The 17,129-nt window shown below is 42.2% G+C and overlaps 1 protein-coding gene across 1 annotated transcript in view; it reads right to left on the reverse strand.

Annotated features, from left to right (window-relative positions):
* Positions 1-10,200: 10,200 nt before the first annotated feature.
* The window catches only part of sema3e (sema domain, immunoglobulin domain (Ig), short basic domain, secreted, (semaphorin) 3E), a 29,125-nt gene continuing 22,196 nt past the window's right edge, over positions 10,201-17,129 (reverse strand). Inside the window, exons 12-17 of the mRNA XM_086028302.1 lie at positions 16,426-16,517; positions 15,449-15,490; positions 15,066-15,232; positions 14,550-14,617; positions 14,299-14,432; positions 10,201-12,876 (exon numbers count right to left, since the gene is read on the reverse strand). Coding sequence (XP_085884428.1) covers positions 12,379-12,876; positions 14,299-14,432; positions 14,550-14,617; positions 15,066-15,232; positions 15,449-15,490; positions 16,426-16,517 — 1,001 coding nt within the window. The 3' untranslated portion in view covers positions 10,201-12,378. The remainder of the gene's footprint in view (positions 12,877-14,298; positions 14,433-14,549; positions 14,618-15,065; positions 15,233-15,448; positions 15,491-16,425; positions 16,518-17,129) is intronic.

Genomic DNA, 17,129 nt, shown 5'->3' on the forward strand with positions numbered 1-17,129 from the left:
CCTCTCTCGTGTCAGTCCAGAGTGACCACGGCTGTCCGCCATGCTAAAAATACCTTTAAAGAGACATCAACATAGTTCTAATCTCTGTTTCTATTCTTGTCTTGCTTCAATCTCGTCAGCCCCTCTCCCCGAATCACTGAGCTGAAAGATGGTTGTAATGAGGAGCCACAGTCCAATCATTGATTTTCATTCATGACCAGGCTGGCAAATCGAGGAGAGGTCCGACATCTGGCCTCAGAATGGGCCTTTTGAGTATGAACTGAAAGTCAGCAACGCTCAAAATAGAAAGGCACGGATATGTGACGGTTGCTTGACAGAGAGACTAAATGCTTTTTAATAGTCATGCTGCGTGTCGTGTTCTCGCCAATTCAAGCGGGTGACGTACACCGTACGTACTGTTAATTGGGCAAATGCTTGAATGTGTTTCACTGGAAATTTCAGTGTAACTCTCGCAAACATCTGCCCTTATCGGTTAAATAGATGTAAAAGATGCCTATGAAGTTGAGACATGTTCCCATAGTGGCCTTTTTCCAAGCTTTATGACGATCAATTCTCCTGTATAGCAAGTTTATGTGTATAGCATGCCGGTATTAAGGATGCGTCTTGATATGCCCACACACCATTCTCAATATGACCTACTAGCCCCCTGGTTGGTTGTGTGACATCATCATAATCATCATCATCATCATCTGCAATTCGTTGGTGACCAAGGGTTTGTCAATGGGGGATAAGCTCCAGTTACCCGTAACCGTAATGAGGACAAGCGCTCGAGAAAATATCGATGAGTAATTTAGGCTCTCTGTAGGCTTAAATACAGGTGACTTGCTAATTACACCTTTGGTGCAGCATTGTTAGACACTGTTAAATATTCAATCCTCTCACTGTATTTGTTTGTTGTTTTTGGATTGTTGAATAGTGAGTTATGAGGTTTTGAGTATTGCATGGTTTGCATGCATTCTAATAGCACCTTGTCTGCTTGGCATAGTAAGACTTGAGAAACGGTACCATCTGGTGGGTGTAGGTGTGTGCGTGTACACGCGTGTGTATGCGTGTCATCTGTGTGCACGCCCCAAACTCAACCTGCGCAGGGAGAAGATCCATTCTCTCATCAAATATTCACCAGCGAGGCTCCCAGCAGCCTGCTGCTGCTTTGGGCCTGCTGCCTGATGCATGCATTCACACTTCGAAAATGCCTGCAGAGGCCATTTTCGATGTATGTTTTGCTTTCGAACTTGATGCAATTTTTGCTAGCGCTATGGCTGCTCTTCTCTCTGAAATGAGGTATATGACGCTTTTATTTTTTTTCACATTTTAAAACAGTTCTCACGTGTCGCCACATTTGACACATTTTGACACTCGACAGCGGAAAGAAAGAATAAGAAAGAAAGAAAGAAAGAAAGAAAGAAAGAAAGAATTCGAGTGTACCAGCCAGGTCACATTGTGTTGGTATTAGCATTTCCTCTTCCAAAATCAAACTTTACTCACTAATCTAAAGCGTCAGACTTAAAAGGTGATGTATTACATTTGAGACAAATCTGTCTTTTAAGTGTGGCACAGAAGTGTCTTTATGACCACTTAATGAGCATTAGCGTGCTTCTGAAAAGATTTGGATGGATATTTCCAAAGGTGCCATAAAGGACTGGAGGGGTTGTTGAATATCTCCATAATGCGCTTAATCGAATCACTCACATAGATCCTTGCATTTGTCAACGTCTACCTTTGCGGCTTGCCTAACATTTACTGCTACCTAGTAGCATTAAAATGATTTTATTACATGAGAAAAATCATTGGCGTGGTTACAACATCACTTTTATTTTTCATATAAACAAACAAATAAGCCAATTATATTAGAACACGCCGAAAGCTTTAAACTTTTTTTTTTTCCTCAGGAGGTAGTACTGTCTCATGCAAATTAGAAACTACTCTCTCTTCTACTATGGCTCAAAAACAGCACCAATGAAACCGCCTGCATCTAGCTTTGATAAGAATAAGAATAAGAATAAGAATGCCTTTATTGATCCCACAGTGGGGAAATTTTCGTTGTTACAGTAGCAAAGATATAGGTCACACAGGGGCGGCGGCATAATGTGGCCATTAATGTATAACATTGACGGCAAACATTTAGAATCAAACCTATGTAGATATACGCAGTAACATGTGTATATACACATGTGTATACACACCAACCTACATCTACATAAAAAATATGAGGAACACTCATTTTGGCCTGTACATAGTACAGAGGAAAAATACTCTAAGTAAGTGACAGTGCTGCAGTGCTGTAGTGAAATGTAAGGAACAGCATTGGATAAAAATAAAACTAGACTAACAGTAGTGGGGAATGTTGAGTATTGCACGGTATTACAGTAGTGGGGAATATTGGGTATTGCACGATACGAGCTCAGGTGCAGGACTGCACAATTGCACTAATGACCGCCAGTTTGTAGAGACTACACAATGTTCTTGTTAAAGAGTCTGACAGCAGCAGGCAAGAAGGAATGGCGGAATCTCTCCTTTGCACAGCGAGGGTGTAACAGTCTGTCACTGAAGGTGCTATGGAGTGCTGTTAGGGTGCCCTGGAGGGGGTGGTCCGGGTTGCCCAGCATTGATGACAGCTTGGCCAACATCCTCCTGTCCCCCACCGAGTCCACAGAGTCCAGGGAGCAGCCCAGGACAGAGCCGGCCCCCTTGACCAGTTTGTCCAGCCGCTTCTTGTCCCGGGCCGAGACGCCGCCTGCCCAGGTGACCACTCCCTGGAAGATGACCGATGCAACCACCGAGTCATAAAAGTTCCTGAGGAGTGTCCCCTGAACCCCAAAAGACCTCAGTCTCCTGAGTAGGAAGAGTCTGCTCTGACTCTTCCTATAGAGGGCGTCTGTGTTGTTGCACCAGTCCAGTTTATTGTTCAGGTGAACACCCAGGTACTTGTAAGTTGAGACTCTCTCAACATCTGTTCCCCGGATATTCACTGGTGCAGGTGAAGAGTGCTGGCGCCTACCGAAATCCACCACCATTTCTTTGGATTTCCCCGCATTGATCAGGAGGCGGTTCTGCTGGCACCAATCCACAAAACCCTGAGTAAGTTCTCTGTACTCCCGATCATCTCCGCCTGTGATGAGGCCAACAATCGCAGAGTCGTCAGAGAACTTCTGCAGGTGACAGGTAGGGGTGTTGTAGTTGAAGTCCGAGGTGTAGAGGGTGAACAGGAAGGGAGCCAAGACAGTTCCCTGTGGGGCCCCCGTGCTGCAGAGGAGCACGTCAGACACACAGTCCTGTGTTCTCACATACTGTGGCCGGTTTGTGAGGTAGTCCTGGATCCATGTGGTGAGGTGGTGCGCCACCCCCGCCCGCTCCAGCTTGTCTCCCAGTAGGGTGGGCTGGATGGTGTTGAAAGCACTGGAGAAATCAAAGAACATGATCCTCACAGTGCTCCCCGCCTTCTCCAGGTGGGAGAGTGAAGTGTGGAGGAGGTAGATGATGGCATCATCCACACTGATGCCAGGCTGGTATGCGAACTGGAGTGGGTCCATTGAGGAGCTCACCAGGGGGCGCAGGTGGACAAGGACCAGTCTCTCCAGGGTCTTCATCAGGTGAGACGTCAGCGCCACTGGTCTGAAGCTGTTGAGCTCCTTCGGGTGGGGGGTCTTTGGCACCGGAACCAGGCAGGATGTTTTCCATAGCTGGGGGACCCTGCCCAGCTTCAGGCTCAGGTTGAACATGTGCTGGACAATTCCACACAGCTGGTCTGCGCAGGATTTGAGGAGCTGGGGGCTGATGCCATCTGGACCCGCTGCCTTCCTCGCCTTCATCTTCTTCAGCTGGTTCCTCACCTGAGATGTTGTGAAGGCCAAGGCTGGACAGGAAGGAGTGGTGGCTATCTGGTGTAGCTGGGAGCTGGAGACTGTGGAGAAAAGAGGGGAGGGGGTGACACGCCCAGCAGGAGGAGTAGGTGGAGACTGCAACAGGAGAGACTGAGTGGAGGCAGGCATCTGATCGAACCTATTGAAAAAGAGATTCAGCTCATTTGCCCACTGCAGGTCCCCCTCAGTCCGGGTCTTGGGTTGTCCGTGGCCTGAGATGGTCTTCAGGCCCCTCCAGACTCCCCTGGCGTTATTCTGCAGCAGCTGCTCCTCCATCCTCTTCCTGTAGGACCTTTTCCCCTCTCTGATCCTCCTCCTCAGCTGGCGCTGCACAGTCCTCCGCTCCTCTATGTTGCCTGATGCAAAAGCCCTCCTCTTCTCCTTCAGGAGAGCTTTTATGTCTGGTGTGATCCAGGGTTTGTTGTTGGAGAAACACCTTACTGTCCTGGTGGGTATGGTGTTCTCCATGCAGAAATTTATATAGTCTGTAACAGTGTCCGTTAGACTACTAATGTCTTCCCCATGAGCATCGCTGAATACTTCCCACACAGTTGTGCTGAAGCAGTCCTTTAAGGCCTCCTCGGCCTCTCCAGACCATCTCTGAACCGTGCGGGTCACAGCTGGCTGCCTGCGGACCAGAGGTTTGTACACAGACTGGAGAGCCACCAGGTTGTGATCAGCTTTGCCCAGCGGGGGGAGGGGCAGTGATGTGTATGCCTCCTTGGTGTTGGCATAGAAAAGGTCCAGTGTTTTATTGTCTCTGGTGTGGCAGGTGACATACTGTGTGAATGAAGGCAGAGAGGAGGAAGGGGAGGCATGATTGAAGTCACCAGAGATGAGTACCAGGGCATTTGGGTGCTGTGTTTGTAGCCTGCTCACTGCTGCAGTCAAGACATCACAGGCTGTGTCGCAGCTGGCAGCTGGTGGGACGTAGACGGTCACCGCGATCACGTGACTAAACTCTCGCGGGATGTAGAATGGCCTCATGCCAACAGCTAGCAGCTCAATATCCCTGCTGCAAAGCTGCTCCTTAATCGTGATGTGCCCAGGATTACACCATCTATCGTTCACAAACACAGCCAGCCCTCCTCCTTTCCTCTTTCCACTCTCCAGCGTCCTGTCCGCGCGTATGATTTGGAAGCCGTCCAATTCTACGACCGCGTTCGGCGTTAGCGTTGTTAGCCACGACTCCGTGAATAGCATCAGGCTAGCCTCCCGGAAGTCCCTCTCGTGCCGGGTAAGCGCCGCTAGCTCGTCCATCTTGTTGGGGAGCGATCTAACATTCCCCATGATAACAGACGGGAGGACGGGATGGTATCGTCTCCTCCTTTCCCGGCGTTTAACCCCCGCACGAGATCCCCGTCTCTTCCTCCTCAGCTCACGGGGGATATCGGGTCTCGCCCCGGGAGCCGGCGCATGGTTAGCACGGAGTGCTAACAGCTGATTCCGGCTGTAAACAATGGGGGCTCGGCTCCGAGCCAAGTCGCCGGACACGATCGCGCAAAAAATAGCAATCAGCAGCAGCAAGAATACCGCAGTTTGGGTGTCCATTGCTACGCAAGTTACGACTATCAATTATACGAAAAAGGTATGAGGTAGAGTAATATTAAAGAACAAAAACACACGAAAAGGCTCACCGATGAGCCGGAGCTACTGTAGCGGGCTGCCACTCGCGCGGCGCCGGAAGTCAATTCCCACCGGAAGTCAATTCGATTGATTTGATGTTTTCCAGAAAGAAGCAAACCACCGTCTCGGTAGAATGAATTTTTATAAAGCCAAACTGCAGCCTGTTCAGAGTGTATGGACTGTTGTTAATGTGATCAACAATTTGTTCCGCTACTACTTCTTTTCCAAGACTTTTGAGACTGCTAGAAGTATGCTTATAGGTCTGTAGTTGCTGGTTATTGCAGGGTTACCTAATTTAAAGACTGGTGTTATGACAGAGAAACTGCCAGGGTTCAGGGAAGAGACTCTCATTTATGGATTTATTTACAATGGCAGTTAATGGTGCTATGAAACATTCTTGGTGATATTTTAGGAATGTTACATCCATACTTAATGCATCTTTTGCTTTGGAGTTTTTGAGACCAGACCACTTAAGACCACATGTCGTTTATGGCCGTCATGATTTCATCTGTTGTCGTTTTACTCTTCGGGGGCATCTGTCAAAGTTACGAGTGATGTAATGCAATGATGCAGGGATGAAGGAAAAAAAAAAGGGGATTAGTGAGGACTGGACTACCACACCCCCTCCCAACAGAGTCACAAATGTAGTGATTACACCCAGATTAATCGCACTACTGCGTCGCATTCAAACACACACACACACGCGCAAGCACTCACACACACACAAGCCTTCTATGCCTCTGGAATTATATAAACATACAATCTTACTAACCTCTAAATGTCACAATCAGACCAAAATATTTGCGGAAAATTTCCCTCTAGCGGGCATCATTGTTAAACCCTGTGCATTTGTTTGATTTTGTTCTTATTTACAACCCCCCCACCCAAAAAATTTAATCATTAAAGTGCAGTCGACCCCATATATTTCCTGACAATATATTCCATGCAGCCCCACTAATCTAAACACGGCATTCTCACTGATATTGTGTTTATGGAATATGAGTTAAGTCACAAAATCCACCCGTTTTTATGCATCTGTGGGGGAGGGGGGCATTTTGTCACTTGCTGTCGACTGAAAATGACTCAGGTAACAACGAATCATGTCTCAGCTTCAGAAAACAGGTGAGCCGTGATTGGTTTACGTAAGCACTGGGCAACTGTGATGTCATTTTCAGTTGACAGAAAGTGGCAAAATGAGATTGCTAAAAAAGGGTGGATTTTGCTGTTGAACTCATATTCCACAAATGCGATAGTAATCACAATGCCACGTTTAGACTAGTGGAGGCGCATAGACCGTATTATTGTAAAGAAAAAAAAAAGTGGTTGATTTCCGCTTTAAATAAGAGAAGGGGATGGAGAAAGAAGACATGGCAGTACAACAGGCCAAAATCCAGATGTCAGGGGGTGAGGTAGGGCAAGAGAGTTGTTACATACTAATTGTGACTTCCCCAAATGTGAGCATGTAGAAGTCTTTAGCGGTATTTAAACATTCCATTCACACAGTGGTAGCCGAGTGAGTTCAGCCTTCGAGGTTCTACCTGATCCAGATTTTCATGAAGTCGCATGAATTCAATAATATATTCAATTGAAATCAACTCTCTTCTAGTTCTTCGCTGCATTTTCATGAGCGTGTCTTTCTCACTTGCATCTGCTAACTGACCCACTTGGAGTGTTGCTGGGTTGCACGCCAGATCATCGAAAGTGTAAAGAATGGCCCACGCTCAGCTGCAAAAAGGGGGGAGAGGAGTCTTAACTCAACTTCTCAGGTAGGACTTTCCTCTCCTTTTTCATTTCACACTTCTTAAAGTGCTTTGTTCACTATGTCAAGGTGGCACACTTGCTAGGTTTGCCTGCAGCTGTCTGCTGATTATCTTACACTTACTCATGCTGCCTTTAACCCTTAAATTGTATTTGGGTCAAATTTGGCATGTTTTGACATGTTACAGCAATAACATATGTCATTCTTTCCCCCTGAAACTTGATGATTTCTCCTATATTGACCCAAAATACACAACAATGAAAATATAAATTAAAACTGTATGGAGGCAATCATACAAAGCAGGCCAGTACAGCATCATTGGCTCCAGTTCCGATTTAGCGCCCGCTCTTGGAAGCCATTCACGAGACTCAAGGCAAACAGACACACAAATTGATGTATTCAAACTGCACTTTAATGTATTGGATGTGAGCAGCTGCGCCGCTGAGATAACACATGATGCTGACCCACTGCTACGTGTCTTTATCATTTCGCATTCTCTTTGCGCTCATTTTGTGTGCTTGTGCACCGGCGTTCATGTTTGCCAGTGACAAATATGTTCTTTCCCAGAGAGGCGAGTGTCCGATGGTTAAGGACAAGCTTGCTGCCTGAGCGCTGATAGTGTTTCTGTGGAGCTTATCAAAGCTATCTGCTACTGGATTCATCTTCACTTTGGGTGGGAAAAATAAAACAATTGCTGGATGAAAATAAAAGGAGAGCTATGTCCTCTGCCCAATGATTGTAGTGGTAACCTTTAAATACTGATCATTTTCTTGACCCAGGCCAAGGTCATCCTCTTAATTATTGTGTATCAAAACTCAGTTGCCTGTCAGAGACACTTTTTACTGCCTTTTTGTCCGGCCGGATCAAATAGTAATCACCGGTCCGCCTCTTGTTTTAAACGGGCTTCCGTTGGCGTTTCCGTCTACAAACTTTGACCAAAGTCCACTCAAATTATCCAACGTCAATTATTTTGACGAAAAAAAAAAGTTCTTATTTAAAAAAAGAAAAAATTTCACATCACAGCACATATTTCACATCAGAAAAAAATCTCACAGCACACCACTTAGCAAAAAATAAATAAAATGGCTGTACAGGGTCATTATGTACCTTCAGGAATTTCAAAATAACTATACTACTGTATTTATGCAGTGCATAATCGCTTGATGGATTGGTTTTAAGTGTGCTTAATAAATCAAAGTCGAAAAATTTCGAAATGGCCCTTGCACGCTTTGATTCTGTGTGCATGCCTCTAACTTGTAAGAGGGCCCCGAGCTCACCCTGTTGGATTTGACAGGGAGAGAGTGAAAGAGTGCTTTGATGAAGAAACGTGTTGAGCTACTTCTGAGCTTGTTGCTATGGCAGCCATATGGAATCTATCAGCAGCATGAGTTCCATCCTCAGATGCCTTTAGCACCCCACTGGCTCAGGTGGACCACGGCTGAATTTGAATGAGTGTGTAAAGCCCCCCACCGTACGTGTGTTTTTTTTTTGGTGTGCAATGACAAAATCAGTCACTAACACGTCTTTCCACAGCTATCACGCCGGACCATTAAACTGGAAAATAAGCTCAGATGACTGCATTGACCTGCAGTCACTTAATAAAATATATCCATGCACTATTTTGCATATGTTTTGCTCGAAGGAAGACATAGACACAGTCATAAACTATGGAGCGGCAGCTTTTTTAATATTATTTTCGTTTCCAATGAGATTTTTCTCACAAAAAGAAACGCATTAAAAGCATTTCCGAAATAAAGTGGCATTCTATCAGCAATTTCTTTGAGGGTGTATACAGGGGAGGGAGGCGCGGAACCCACGATCTTGAATGAGGTGCGTTGTTTAAAAATGTGGGGAACGACTGCTGCAACGTTTTAATTTAACTACTGCAGTCAGATGATAAAATATATTTGTGCATTAATTTGCATATGTTCGCTCTAAGAGAATCCGAAGAAGTGGTGTGTGCGTATCCCGGAGCCTGGGGTGCACCAGATTGTTGGGTATTGTGTTTTTTTCTCAAGTGTGTTTTTTCTACAAAAATGAAGCATTTAAAGATGAGTGAAATAATTCAATGGAATTGTGTTCAGTTGCTATATATTACATCTCTTGTATGACCATAGTTCACTACACGAGCTGCTTACAACAGTCGTGACATCCCATGATCGCGCATATGTGTACATTGATCCCATGTTTGTCTGAAAGCAGATACCGAGAAGACGGGACACATGATACCGCAACGAAGGCAGCTGTGATACTATATACTGTCTTATGACTTATGCTTGGACAGTGAGGTTGCTCATAAGAGGATTTACCCTCACTAACTGTGTGAATGCTGAAGGCATTCATATGTAAGTTATTGCATACCATTTAACATAAACATTTTAAAATGATATCTTATTCCTAAAACCTTTTTGGTAAGTTCGATTTGCCTATTTCACAACCGATTTTTACCATTCCAATGTCAACATATTCCATAAATTCATGCCTTCCGGGGTACTTATATTTTTCCCAAAATTCAGCCGTTTTCAAGAAAAAAAAAAAATCTCCCCATTCAGTTCCAAATGATAATTTGACGTCATTATCATTCACAGTTGTACGAGCTCTATTTTTGTTGACAAGGCACATGTACTATATATATTTTATATATAATATATTTTAACATCATTCCATATCATTAATCATGCTTCCATATTTTTCATTTAGTATTTCAGGATTCACGCACAATTTCTCCGGAAATTGCATTCTGTAGTTCACGAATACGACACTTGACATTTATTCAACTTCTTCAAGTGCTTAATTTGTCTTTTATTTTCATTTAGATCATGATTAGAATACAAAAAAAAAAAAATTCTGGTATTTATCATAGTGGTTTTGTTTCATTTTGCTGTACATTACTATTGAAACAGTCATAACACCAACACAAATAACAACAGCATTGAAACACAAATAACAACAGCATTGCATGTTTCCAGTTTATGTATGTCTAAAAACTACATAAGCCAGAAACAAAATAAGTTATCATCATACACCAGCGTAATATTAATAATAACAATATTAGAAGGGCTTATAACACATACAACTCTGGAAAAAAATAAGAGACCACTGCAAAATTCTGTTTCTCTGATTTTGCTCTTGATATATACAGTAGATACTAAAGGTCTACACACGTGTGTTCAAATGGCAGGTTTTTGCAGGTTTGTTTTATTTATTGTTTTGCTTTCCAGCAGAAGACTGAAGGTTTTGTGCTAACAGTGACTGTTATTTTGAACTATTCATTACTCCCTCCACTTGACTAGGGCTCAAGTTGCAGCTGAATAAAAAGAGTCCAAAAATATGATGATGCTACCATGCTCTATGCTAGTTGTTGTTCTTGTGGTGATGAGCAGTGTGTGGCAAAAATCCAGTACCTCATGAAATTATGGCCAAAAAGTTCCACCATAGAAGCTCATTCAACCATAACACCTTTTCCAAAGTGTTTGGGAGAATTTCTTTGGTAAAAATAGCAGTGGTGTTCAGACAAAACCTCCAGGTTTCTGGTAGAAAGCAAAAAAAAATGTAAGGAAAAAGTGTATTTAAACAACAGATCTTTATGACTCACATTTTATGTTGAGTTTCAATGTGACTGGTTAACTCTGAAGACAGCCACACCCCTAGTTACAAGAGCGGGCACACATTTGTGAAACCGTATTCTCAGTTTTCAATTGAGTTGTACAGGTTATAGGTCACATTAATGGTGGAAAATGTTTTCCAGTCATTTATATTGGTCTCAGTTTTATATACAGAATGAATATATCACAACAACCTAGCCATTGTACAGTATATGTTGGAGTAAACCAACCATTTTTGTTGTATTCTTTAAACTACTGACTGATTCCAAATACAAATATCGTCACTTGGAGCATTTATTTGCCCCCAAAAAAATGGCAAATGAACAAAATGCCAAAAAAGGTCCAGTGTTAGTTTGGTCCCTTAATCTTTTCCAGAACTGTTTTTTTTTTTTTTCTGTCATGGAAGATACAGTGAGATACACATGCAGTGCGTTCACAGCACTAGTACAGTTGTAAAGAGACGGCAGAATGCATTGGGATTGACGGCGGAGCTAGCTTGATGGGGTCAGTCCACGGAATTATATTTACAGTGTGTCTTGTCTCCGCAGATCAATGTCTTTGTCACCTAAGTGCTTGGCGCCCCTTTGCCTTTGAGAAGGGCGGCCCTCGTTATTCGCACAACTGATCGACTGCCCGTCGGTTACAGATCATCGCTTGACAGCACACAAAAAAAAAAAAAGGCAAGCGCTGCATTTTTTTTTTTTCATTTCAGTCTGAAAACAGAGTTATCCAACTAAATATCAAAATATAACAGCTAGCATTGGACTTTATTAGGAAGAGTACGAAAAGTAAAGCATGAGACCTGTAAGTGTCACGTGCCACAAATTGAATGTTGTGATTAAAATGCTTGAAGCAGTTTGATTAAAATTGGCAGCATGGGAAATCATGTGGTTATCACGTCTGCCTTATTAGAGTCAAAAGGTTCTGGGTTTGATTGGTGGATCTTTCTATGAGGCGTTTGCTTCCTTCTGCATTCCAAACACATGCATGTTAAGGTTAAGTGAAGACTTTAAATTACCCATTAGGTGTGACTTGAAGTGTGAATTTGTCTTTGAGCCCTGCGATTGACCGGCGACCAACCCAGCTTATGTTTCACCTCATGTCCCAAAATGTCAGGCTCTCGTTCACCCGCAACCTTACTAAGAACAAACTAGAAATTGTATCAATTCATGCAATTCTAAGCTAAGCTGGGCTACATCCACGCTATTACGTTATAACGCAACTGCTCTGGTGAACATGACATCAAAACAGGCGTTCAGAACATCCAGAGAAAGACATTCACACATTCTATTTCAAATATTTTAAAACAATAACTGCGAATTTGGTCAAGTGCTCATCGCTCCTCCTCAATGTGTCTCTCCTACTATTTATTTTAGACTGAAGATTTTTTTCAGCAGCATGGTGGTCTGTGTGTGTCCTGTCAACCAATCATCTGTATTATTTACAGTGCATTTGTTTTGTACATATTCCGACTAAATTCTCTAAAGAATGGATACTAGTGTGTATGAGAGTGTGTGTGTGTTTGGTCTCAGGTGTCAAGAGTGTGTCTGGGGGCTCGATGACTACCCTCAGCCATCCTGGCTTTACCTTTCTTCTCGCCACCTGAGGGGATAAACTTCTTTTTGTTCTTTTTACGTTTCTTGTCTGGGCACCACACCTTCTCACAGTACTCCTCCACTCGTTGAGCATCCCTGTAGTCAATCAGCTGGAGAAACTCCTTGTACCACTGCCTGGAGTGTGGGCTCGGTATGGAAGCAGGCACCAGAGTCCTGGGGCTGAAACTGGGGCCCGCCATGGGGTTGACGTGGGACTGGCAGGGGGTTCCGCTTTTGTCTCCCGGTCTGCCGTTAGGCCTGATGGCGGACGCCAATGTTTCCCCACTGAGGACATGAAGAGTGACATGCAGTAGCGTGTGCACGTAGCCGTGTTCCACTGTCTGGCACACGTACACGCCGGCGTCAGAGCTGGTGAGGCTCAGAAGAAGGAGCCCGTGAGAAGTCCAGATCACACGCTCGTCCTTGTGAACCTGGGGGGATGAATAAATGGGAGGGTCTCAAACTTATGGCATCCAGGGATGTCAAATGCACTATATACAAACACAGATACTACAGTACAATACAGATGTACGGATATACAGTATACTAGGACAGAGGAGGCGTCACAACTCCTCAGCAGTAATCGTAGTCATTCTTCTCGAGGATAAACATTATGTGGCTGTGAGCATTGTTGTATTATCTGTTTACTTGTGTTCAAATATTCATTGCTTTAAGGGTTGTAACACTGCCACATTGTTGCTATTCGTTAGGCATTTTATGACATTTCCCATTACTGTTTGTGTTAGCATTAGCGTTAAGCTAGTGGACATCATTGCAAAGTTATGTGGTTGTTCAAATACAGCATGTTTAAGTCTCGTTTTACGTTTAGTTTGACAACGAACTTCAACTGTGAGTGGCGATTGACAGCTTGAAGTCTCTTTTCTGAAGAATGGCTCGACAATTCTGTCAAACTGCTTCTTATTCTGAAGTGAATTGATTTGAGTTTACTTGTAACTTTACCTAAGAATGTCCCAATTTACAATGTTTGCACGTTGTAATACTGATACAATAAAATAAATGATACAGTATGATACATTGCAAATTATTTTCCAGGTTACCGCTCACAGACCCGCAGAGGTACCCAAACCACCGCTTTCTACGTGATGTTTCCAAGAAATGATTTTCATCCCCAACGTAACAGTAGACTCAATTGTTATGGCATATGGCACAATACAATCTAATAATTTCCTGTAGCTCAGTGATGCAGAAAACCTCATTTTCTCAAGGAGGCTGTGTTCCAGCATACTGAAATATAACAGGACATTTAAAAAACACATTTAAATCAACATAGTTTATCTTGAGATGCAGCCTTTTATTTGCTTTTTAATTCCAATCGCCTCAATTCGAAAATACTATTACACACTCAACACAGCTCAGTAGTTCTGGAGTGCTGACAACAATACTAAGGATTTTACATTTGCATTCTATTAGATCCTGATGTGTTATTTTTTGTCGTTTGTAGTAGAAAATCATACAAAAGCACTATCTTCAAATATAAGATGAAATTGAATGAAATAACGACAGTCCTGCTGCAACGTGGTTTAGTGCAGTGTCGGGTATTACATAATAGTGTAATATACTGTAGCAGTGGTTGTCATCATTTTTATACCAAGTACCGCCTATAAAAATACTTATCTTACCAAGTACCATCAGAATCACCGACATTAAAATACAGCTGCATAGTTAGCCATAGTGTTCATCAAAAACGAGACCGTGTATGTAATGTAAAACGACAACAAATTGTTTGTTTACTTGTGATGCCATTTCAGATCCACCTGGATTCGGAATTACGTCAACAGTAGCATTTACCTGCACAATACAATTCCCTGAGCCACGTGGCGTACGACACTCACCTCTTGTTTGTCGTCTCCATTTTGTCGGAACCAGAGCACCTTAGCATGAAGCGATCGAGGGATGCAGCTGAGCAATGTGCTGTTTCCCTCCACACCAAACACCGTTTTCTCCTCGGATTTGTGCCATTGCTCATCTGGATGGACAAACAGGATAAAACTCGGGGTGTTGACTGTCTATAAGCACCACGTTCATATTTATACAGCATTTCTTTGACATACAACGCAGTTGGAGCCTGCTCTTTTCCACTCACCATCAATTTGCAGGCCGTTACACAGCTGGACGGCGTTGCCATGGCGAATATCCTGTCGCCTGAATCGTCTGTTGGGATGGAGGGGAGCAAAAAATGGAGGGAGGGGGACTTTTGTAAGCGCGATAGAAGCATTGCTGGAAAAGCTAATCAACTTTGTTAATGTAGTTAAGTGCATTTTTCATGTAGCTGTACTTGAGGTTTTTTTTTTCTGTCGACTTTTTATTGTTACTACCTGCATTTGAAAATACTTCTGTACTATCTGTGTTAACTCCTTACTTTGTCAAAGTGGAGAGAAGTTTTTTATCTTGTAATTTTGCTAAATTCTTAAGAACAGGTGTTGTCTATTATTGACAATAAACAAATTATTTACAGTTTTTATTTTGTAGTTGTGTACGTTTCATAGTCTGTACTTGACACTTCAGTAAAGGAGTTGTTTGTTCTTGTTGTTTTTTACACAATTATCTGTATTTTCATTTAAGCATGTGAGTACTTTTCCACCTCTGCTCTGGCACTTACCTTTTGGTGTAGACTCCAGATGGGTAGTAGCTGGAGCAGGTGAAGCCATCCCAAGCGCAGTAGGGGTCTCGAGCCAGACAACAGTCGGCGCATTCTGAGCCATAGAGGGCGCACTGGTGCAGTTTGACCTGGGCCACGCCGGCGTCTGAGCCCACATATAACTGTTGCTGGCAACCCCAAAAAAAGACACAGACAAGATGTTGAATATGCTCAACAATGCTAAGCCCAGGATTGATGGTGGACCACAGCCATGCAAAGTGATGCAATGTTATCATCTTGTGGTTAAAAGCAAAATTGCAGGAATGATGAATTTGAATACAGCCAATATAAACAGGGAACATATTGGGTTTATGATCGCAAAAAGTCCACATATTCAGCCTTACCCGTTTAGGCGATATAATAATCTCTTTTATTGGAGCTGGAACCTGCGAGAATAAAAGACAGGTATCTGTGTTAACATGTTAGTCGCACTGGGACCTGCAAGATGTAAAAATATGTACCGGTATATTTTTTTTATATTTACATGGCCATTAACTAAAATCAATGGGTTAATTTTATTTTGATTATTGGTAGTGCAGTTTTCTTGTTTAGTGACTGTATGTGTGAATGGCAGTATGAATGATGTTTTTCTTGTAATTTAAGTAATTGACTAAAACTGGGAAAACAAACAAAAAAGAAAAGCAAATATTATTTATCTTGTACAAGATTTTAAGAGAAAAGGCATGCCAATTTTAGCCTGGATTATATCTGGATGTGAATTTGGAAACAATTTTAAATTTAAATCTTTTTTTTTACCTTTTTTTTTATTTAGTGTGGCTTGGTCCACATTATACATTTGGCATCAATATATAATTGCCACAAGTGAAAATAACACAAAAAATGTTTATTACTTCTATTGTTGCCAACTATAATCCAATTTGAGCAAGTTTTACTCATATATGCAGGAGCAGAAGCTGTTATGATGGAATGATTCTTGTTCAGTCACCGTCTGTGTAAAAGCAAGTGTGAATGGTTGGTGTATTGATTTTGATTGAATTAATTATGAATGAATGAATGACCTGATATTTTGAAAATGAAAAGAAAAGGCAAGTTATTTATGGATGTAATGTCATTTCAGTTTATTTTATGTAAATTTTAAAAATATCAAATCATGTTTAGTCCAAATCTAATCCAAATGTAAATTTGGGAACAATTTCCATTTGATATTAGAGCCCTCAACCCTTTGTTTTCCCAATTGCAGATGTTTTTATCACTTGATTTGAGCAAAGTTTGCTTATGTATAGAAGCTCTAGGGTAAAAAACATTTTTAATCAGGATCTGGTCCACATTACAACAAACTACACTGTTGCTACGTTCACACCTCAAACACTTGCAGCTCCTCCAGCAGCACCTCTTCCATTGTGTCAGCGTCTTTGTTGTAGATTGTGATAACTTTGAGTACCAGTGAGTCATCTGAAGGGAAGAGGCAACAATGGTGGATTGTTTGGAACAGTTTGTGTCTACCATATTATGAGTCATCAAATCATAATAAACCGAACCGTAGTACCGTTTCGTACAGGATGGTACTGTATCATACCAAAACCTATTGTTTACTACTGTATCATAAATTATCATACAAAATCGTATTTTCTAGCACATTGCTTATGATACCAAATCATATTGTATCGTAGACCTCTCTTAACATGTCATAACAGCTCGTTGTGTTTGGTACTGCCATAGTACGTAGTATGTCTATTACGTATCATATTAAATTGTATAAAATAATTTTGTTTTGGACTGTAACATACCATATCATACCTATATAATATTGTTTAATAGCTACTGTATTGTATCTTATTCTACCAAATACTATTGTTTCTGTTATAGAACATTGTTTTTTTAATGTTCTATATAAACAATAGAACATTGTATTTTAATATTCTATAACAAAATGTACTGTATCTTAGCATATCGTAGTATGAAGATGCAGGGTCACACTGATTCATGTTGATCATATGAATGAAGCAAATATGCACTCACTTGAAAACATGGATAAATACCGTATCTAATACAAGAGCTGTAGCA

The sequence above is a fragment of the Filicampus tigris genome, chromosome 4 (assembly GCF_054856515.1).
Source record: "Filicampus tigris isolate MCC_2025a chromosome 4, RoL_Ftig_1.0, whole genome shotgun sequence".
Taxonomy (NCBI): domain Eukaryota; kingdom Metazoa; phylum Chordata; class Actinopteri; order Syngnathiformes; family Syngnathidae; genus Filicampus; species Filicampus tigris.